Source organism: Galeopterus variegatus, unplaced genomic scaffold (assembly GCF_000696425.1).
Source record: "Galeopterus variegatus unplaced genomic scaffold, G_variegatus-3.0.2 Scaffold6230, whole genome shotgun sequence".
Taxonomy (NCBI): Eukaryota; Metazoa; Chordata; class Mammalia; order Dermoptera; family Cynocephalidae; genus Galeopterus; species Galeopterus variegatus.
The window spans coordinates 96,628-104,294 of NW_007732341.1; the positions used below are offsets into that span (position 1 = coordinate 96,628).

At 50.5% G+C, this 7,667-nt stretch overlaps 1 protein-coding gene across 4 annotated transcripts in view; it reads right to left on the reverse strand.

Annotated features, from left to right (window-relative positions):
• TCF3 (transcription factor 3) overlaps positions 1-7,667 on the reverse strand; it is a 39,435-nt gene that overhangs the window by 28,475 nt on the left and 3,293 nt on the right. For all 4 annotated transcript variants that reach the window (XM_008590618.1, XM_008590619.1, XM_008590617.1 and 1 more), the window contains exon 2: positions 6,747-6,819. In XM_008590618.1, the coding sequence (XP_008588840.1) occupies positions 6,747-6,819 (73 nt within the window). The remainder of the gene's footprint in view (positions 1-6,746; positions 6,820-7,667) is intronic.

Below are 7,667 nucleotides of genomic sequence, written 5' to 3' on the forward strand. Positions count from 1 at the left end.
AAAAAAAAAAAAAAAAAAAAAAAAAAAAAAAAAAAAAAAACATGAGGAAAAATGTCACTCAGCTGCAGCACGGTAAATCCTAAAACATCTGGAAGTAACCCCATCTGGAAATGTGTGTGACCAAATGAAAAAGAAAAACAACGAAATGACTAGATGTCTCATACTTCAATTTCCAAAGTGTGTGTTAAAAACTATTGAGGATTAGGGCTGGCTGGTTAGCTCAGCTGGTCAGAGCATGACAATCACAACACCAAGGTCAAGGGTTCGGATCCCCATACTGGCCGGCTGCCAAAATCAAACACACAGATATACATACACACAAAACAAACTACTAAAGGTTAAAAAAGAAAAATACCAGGTTCTTATGATGGAAAACTCAGTACGATAAAGACAAATGGCTCTTCCCAAATGTATCTATGAATTTAACACAATATCAATATCCCAAGGCTTTTTTTTTTTTTTAAGAGTGGGAGAGTCAACATAATTATACTAAAAATTATGAAGAAGAGTTATCAGTATGTCTCAAAATATGGGGAAAAACACCACATAAGGCAAGACCATAAAAATACCCTAAAGTTACAGCAGCTACAACTGAGTGGTATCAAGGCAGAAACCCACAGAAAGGTAAGAACATGAGAAATATTCAGGGTAACCTGCAACTTAGGAGATGCTATGAGGCATTTCAAACCACCAAGAAAGGCTTCCTTGAGTTTATCTGTTGTTGGACAACCTCCTAACTCAAACACTTAACCCACTTCTTTTCATTCTGCTTGCTCTAATAATGAGAATGCTGAAGACTATGATTCTCCCCCCAAGTACAGCTTTGGCTGCACCCCATGGTTTCAATGTGTTTACATTATTGACAATTTCTGTCCATTCTGCCATGGCTGTTTTAATTTTTTCCTCTATAATTCAAGAAGTGGGAAAAAAAGGAATTTGGGTATTTTCCAAACAGTGGGGCTTTTTACTTCTTTCTACTTTTTGGTCTTTTATTTCTAATTTTACAGCATTGTTCTTTGGGGATATGGCTTAACATTCTCTTTTCATGTCAGAGGTTTTCTTGGTGCCCAGTATGTAGTCAATTTTACAAAGGGGTTGTGGTCCCTATTTACAGGGTACAGCCTCCAGTAAGTGCTTCTAAATCAGCTGGGAAGCTCTCACATCATTAGACACCTTTTCATCAGTAGCGCTGGCCCCAGGACCCAGGTGTGTGTTCTCAGCAGCTCCAATACGTGCACATGGCCAGGAACTGCTGCATTAGCTCAACCTTAACCACTTTACAGCTCAGGTCCTCTACCTCTCACCTATTTTTCATTTCTTTGCTCTTCCAAGGACTGCGAAAGCACGCTCCTCTCCCCTCCAGCACCCTTTTCTGTATGTTCCCTAACCTCATGTAATAAGGAGATGGCACATTTGTGACTGTCACAGCTGTACTGCATAATGGACTATGTCCTTCAATTCTTTTTGCACAGAACAGAAAAAAATTTTTGCAAGAATGGCACCAAGGCTAGAAATCCATGAATGAAAGGACTGATAGGACTTGACAACATAAAAATTAAACCTGTAAACCACCAAGACAAACTAAAAATCTCCATTGATAACAACGTTTATAAACAATGAATCGGGAAAAAGGCTGCAACACAGATGATTAAATAGTAACATCCTTTCTATATAAAGAGTGTTTACGGGGCCGGCCTGGTGGCGCACTGCTACAGTGCGCCGCTTGGGAGCGCAGCGGCGCTACCAACGAGGGTTCAGATCCCATGTACAGACCGGCCGCTCACTGGCTGAGCAAGGTGCGGGTGCAACACCGAGGGTTGCGATCCCGTTGCCGGTCCCAGTCCGGTATGGGCGTGACACTGAGGGCTGCGATCCGTTGCCGGTCACGAAAAAAGAAAAAAAAAAAAGAGTGTTTACAAATCAACAAGAGCAGTATAGGGGATATAAGGACATTACAGGCAGGCAGTACAGGCGGAGGATCCATTAACTGAAATGCTTGGGACCAGAAGTATTTTGGATTTCAGACTTTGGAATATTTGCAAATACTTAATGGGTTGAGCATCCCTCACCTGAAAATCTGGAATCCAGAATGCTCCTTTAAGTGTCATGTAGGCTCTCAAAAAGTTCTGGATCTTGGGGCCGGCCCGGTGGTGCACTGCTACAGTGCGCCGCTTGGGAGCGCGGCGGCGCTCCCGCCAAGGGTTCGGATCCCACATACAGACCGGTTCCTGCTCACTGGCTGAGCGAGGGGCGGGCGCAGCACCGAGGGTTGCGATCCCATTGCCGGTCCCGGTCCGGTACAGGCGTGACACTGAGGGTTGTGGTCCATTGCCGGACACGAAAAAAGCCAAAAAAAAGGAAAAAAAAAAAAAAAAAAGTTCTGGATCTTGGAACATTTTGGATTTTCAAATTGGGAATGTTTGATCTGTTCTAGATAGTCAGTGGGGATGGTTACTGATTTTCAGCTTCTTTCTCAGTAAAATGGGGATAACAACCACACCTATTCCATTGACATTTGAGGACTGAGAACTCCCAGTAAATAACCCAAGCTTGGTGTTAAGACATGGCAACGTAAGCTGTCGTTGGTATCATTGCTGCTGTTGAAAAGTTGATCACACAGCAATAAAAAGGAACAAACTATCGATACTAACAGCTTTGATGGGTCTCCAGGGAGTTACGCTGAGTGGAAAAAGCCAATCTCAGAAGGTTGGCATACTATATGACTCCATCTAAGATGGAATCTTAAGATGACAAGTTGTATACATGGAGAACAGACTAGTGGTTCCAGGGGTAGGGATGGTGGGGAAGAAAGATCACAGGGCTGATGTTCTCCATCTAGAGAGTGTGGCCGTCATATGACTCCACACACGGGACAAAACTGTGTAGAACTCTACACACAGCATGTGCACCCCACACCAGTGACATCTGTGTGAACTATGCAGACTGTACCAATGTCCGTTGCCTGCACTTGACACTGTACTGTGGACATGCAGGGTGTTACCACCAGGGCTGCCTGGAACCTCCCTGTACAAGCATCTACCATGACTTCAAAGTTAACAGTTAGCCCAAGTTAAAAACACCAAAAATAGGGATCAAGAGACTCACGGAATATTCACCGAAAAAGAATTCACATGACCAATCAACATCTGAAAAAATAATCACCCTCTATTAGTCAAGTGAACACCAGTTAAAAGGACATCATCTCTCACCTACCAAAAGGGAAGATATTAAAAGGGTCCCCATGCTGCTCAGAGGCGGGGAAATGGAGAGACATTTTCTTTCTTTTTTTTTTTTTTTAAAAAGATGACCGGTAAGGGGATCTTAACCCTTGACTCGGTGATGTCAGCACCACGCTCTCCCAAGTGAGCCACGGGCCAGCCCTCCGAGGGACATTTTCTTTCTTTTTTTTTTTTTTTTAAAAAAGATGACCGGTAAGGGGATCTTAACCCTTGACTTGGTGTTGTCAGCACCACACCCAGCCAGTGAGCGAACTGGCCATCCCTATATGGGATCCGAACCCGGGGCCTTGGTGTTATCAGCACCGCACTCTCCCGAGTGAGCCACCGGGCTGGCCCCGAGGGACATTTTCAATGTGAAAACACATCCACAGACTCCGCAATTCTAGAAATTTGCCCTGAAGAAATCATCCCACACACCTGTGTTAATCCAGGGTCCTCTCTAGAAACAAAATGTGGAACAGTCTTACCTAGTGCTAGATTTTCACTCTGAGCGCGTGTTGCATTGACAATTACACAAACCGAGAAAGCGACAGAAAAATTAAAGACAGGAAAAAATTTCCTTTGGTCTGTCAACAGCGTTTCCTGATGTCTTTTGTGGCCTCTGATGCTGTATTTTTTGGCTGAAGATGAGTTGTCATTTAGAGATCTGTGCTTGAGGGCTTCCCAAAATGGGGGTTGAAAGGAAGAGAAAAACTTCTCTTTTTAAATGACTTCCAATCCTGATAACCAGGAAATCTTGGCCTCCCATTAATTTGCCTCTAATGCCTTTCTTAACAACAATTCTTTTAAAAAACCATGACGAGGGAGACTCTTCAATGTGACTTACTTTTAGGGACACCTTCCATTCTGGCCCAGGCTGCTTTCAAAACCAACTTTAACTGATTTAACGGGATACTAAATAAATGCTACACCACGGTACATGAAGTGGCTGGCAGGACCCACTAGCATTTAGGGACTCTTGACAAACCATGGTGGTCCCTTAAGCTGACCTGGCCCGGTCTAGAAGGAAGGTGTCCTGTCTTTCTGATGAAAGAATCCGAGGCTTGGAAAGGGGAGCGACTTCCTCGGTCACACAGCTCCGGGGCTGCCCCTCCTGCTCATGGAGCACAAACTCCTCTGTTCTTGAGGTCCTCAGTTCCATGGAGGAGGCGGCAGCAGCAGGGAAATGAGCCCAGAGCTGAGAGACCCCCAACATGGGCTGGTCCCAGTTGCTGTGACCCCTGGGCCTGTGATCTTTTTCCCATGAGCTCAATGTGGGGGTCAGGGGGAGAGGACTTTGCTGAGATGTGCATCATACCTTACAGCTCACAAAGCCCTATCACAACATGGACTCCCCGAATCCTCCGCAGATGGGGCAGATGCCGTTTCACAGATAAGGCAACTGGATTTCAGAAAAGTCACGTTGCCTGATACAGGTGACACAGCTCCCTGGTGCCTCCAGCTTGGGTTTCGTGGCTCCCAGCTCTGTGCTGCCCCCAGAATGCAGGCGGGAGCCAACTCCTGAACTGTACCTGGGGAGGAGGGTCGCCCAGCTATGTGGCCAGTATGGGGGGCTCCCAGGCTCCACCAACCACATCATACCACCCAAGGGCCAGAAATGCAACATGCTGGTCCCCTAAAACTCTGCCCTGATGCATGGTGGCGGGGAAGTCAAGCCCCTCCCCATTTGAGGCGGTCAGGGCAGGGCCAGAGAGCAGGACGAGGCTGCTGACAATCATAGAGAATCCATCTGCGAGTGTTTGCAGGGTTCCTGCTCAGGCCAGGCTAGGTGTCCAGGGAGACGCGGGGCTGGGCAGGGGGGATCGAGAAGGAACGTTCCCTGTGGCCGAGAGGCCCAGACATCCATGGATTTGTCCACTCGGGGCTGAGATGGGACTGAGCAAGGGCTGGGAGGGTGAGAGAGGACCATGGATGAGGGAAGATGCCTCCGACCCCACCCTCCCCGCCAGAGGTCTGGGAGAGTGGATAGCGGCTGTGTCTTTGCCACCTCCTCCAGGAAGCCCCTGGGGCCTGTCTGCCCAAGGCAGGGGAGTGGCATCACCTCCAGTTCCTGGGGGCTGTTTCCGGTGTGACAGGGAGTGGCCTGGGGGATTTCCATGCCTCAGGCACATTCCGGCCAGCCCCGTGGTCACTTCCTCAGGCAGAGGGGAAGGCCAGCATGCAGCCGTGAGGGCAGAAACATGAGGTCCCTCCCTGTGGGGTGAGCATGGGTAGGCACCAACCACCTCCGCCCACCCCTCAAGCCCCCTCCTCCTCCAGCCAGAGCCCACTGGTCACCCCCGTGGGTTTTAGAGACAACTGCCAGACTGAACTTTCTACGTCTGACCAAGAGACAGGGAGGACACAGCCAAACAGGCCCCAATCCTGAAACCCCGAGAAAGTGGACAAAGTCCGGGAAGAGTAGGAAGCTTTTCAAGACTCTAAACTAGTCATCAGGACCCGTCGACCCCAGCCTCCCCAGCAAATCCATGGCTCCCAACTGCCTTTGGAACAATGACCCGACCAAGGCCCATGAGGCCCTGCACGACCTGCCTGTCCCATCCCTGTCCTCACCTCTGGCCACACAGGCCTCTCTCAACACTCCAGGCCCGGTCCTGCCTCAGGGCCTTTGCATGTGCTGTTCCTTATGCCTGGAACACCCTCCCCTCACACTCGCATGGCTCCCCTCCCTCAGGTCTCTGCTTAAATGTCTCCCCTAGCTCTGTGGCAGTCCCTCCTCCAAGCTCTGCCACCTGACCCCACTGTATGCTCCTCAAAACCCTGACATCCTTCCGTTACATAATTCTCAGTCCCCTCAGCTGTCCTGACCACCCCATGCCATCGGGCAGGATGACCCATGTGTCAAGGTCTGCCTAGAATGTTTCCGGCTTTAGCACTCAAAATCCCAGACTGCAAGAATCTCTCTCAGTCCTGGGCAAACCAGAATGGCTGGTTACCCCAGTGCTGGGTCCTGTATACAGTAAGTACCTCATTCACACTTGAATGAAAACAGTCAGGAAAGCTGGGCCTCGCTAGGGGCTTACAAGGCAGGTAGGCTTTGGTGAGTGCTGGGGTTCCATACCACATCCCTTCTGAGCCTCAGTTTCCCCTTGTGGATGGGCAGGAGACACAAAGGCTTGAGCTCCCCCTCCATCCACACATGGCCCAGTCCCCTCCCCTGGTCCTAAGATTCCTACCCAGCCCCCAACCCCAGGCTAGGAGCCCAGATGCCAGGCACAGGGCAGGACGGGGGATGCCATGCAGCCCCCTGGGCGCTGTCCACCACGGGTCTCCCTCTGTCAGGCCATGCAAATGAACAGCTGATTCTCAGGGTTTTCAGGTTGCTGCATCCCACTTCCACAAATGTATGCCCAAACCCACCGCCCCCCACACCCTCCTTCCTCTGGAGCCCTGCCCCACCCCCTCCAGTCCCCTGGGCCCTGACGCAGCACCTGCATCCCAGGCTCCATCTTCAGCAGACCCTCCCCAGGCACCGGTCTTTTCCTGGGAAGGAAACCATGGTCCTACCTGAACCTCCAAACTGGGCACTGGCCAGGGAGGCAGGCCGGCCTTTCCCGTTGGCTGCAGGCAGCGGGAACATCTGTAGGGAAGGGAGAGGGGAGCAGTGAGCAGGGGCAGGGCACAGCCACACGCTGGGGCTAGGGACGTGGGCACAGCTTGGGGATGTCGGGGGACCCGTGACCCAGCTATGCCTAGGAATGTCTGTCCCATCCCATCGGAGACCGAAAGATTCTGGGGTGTGACGTTCCTAAAGCCGGGATGTGCCCACGGCCTGGAATGTGCAGGTTTACATCTTAAAACTCTGGGTTTACACCATGTTTGTTTTGTTTGTTTCCTGGGGCACCCTGTAAGCTATTCAGGCAATTGATACAACATATTAGCTCTAAGAGACTACACAGAAGTTTCCTTATGCTTGTTTCATCTGTAAAAATTGAAACCATTTACACTCAGCAGGTGGACACGGCAGGAGCCCCAGGTCCAGCCCACCCTGCACACTCACACCCAGCCCACACCGGTCAGGTTGTCACCCTGTGTGTCGACATCTGCCAACAGGGTGAGAACGCTTTGTGCGTGCCTGACCCCGTGTGGCGGGGACTACGGGGGAGGGTGGGGAGGCCCCAAAGCTCGGAATGGGGAGAGGGTACTAGGGGTCAAGTGTTCCTCGTGTGCTAAGTTCCCCATATGCCAGGCTGTGCTCCAAGACTGCCTGGGTGGCCCTCACCACCCTCAATGAGAAGCAGGTGTTGTAAGGGGAAACTGAGGCTCAGAGAATCAGCAGTTGGAGGCAAAGCTCGGACAGAGCCTGTTGACTGGCAGGAAGCTGTAGAGGCCGGGGAAAGGCTGCACCTCCCCCCCCACAAAGAGCCAGTTCAGTGGCTGTCCCAGGCGCTAAGGGTGTGGGACTGCCACCCTCCCCCCCCGCCCCCA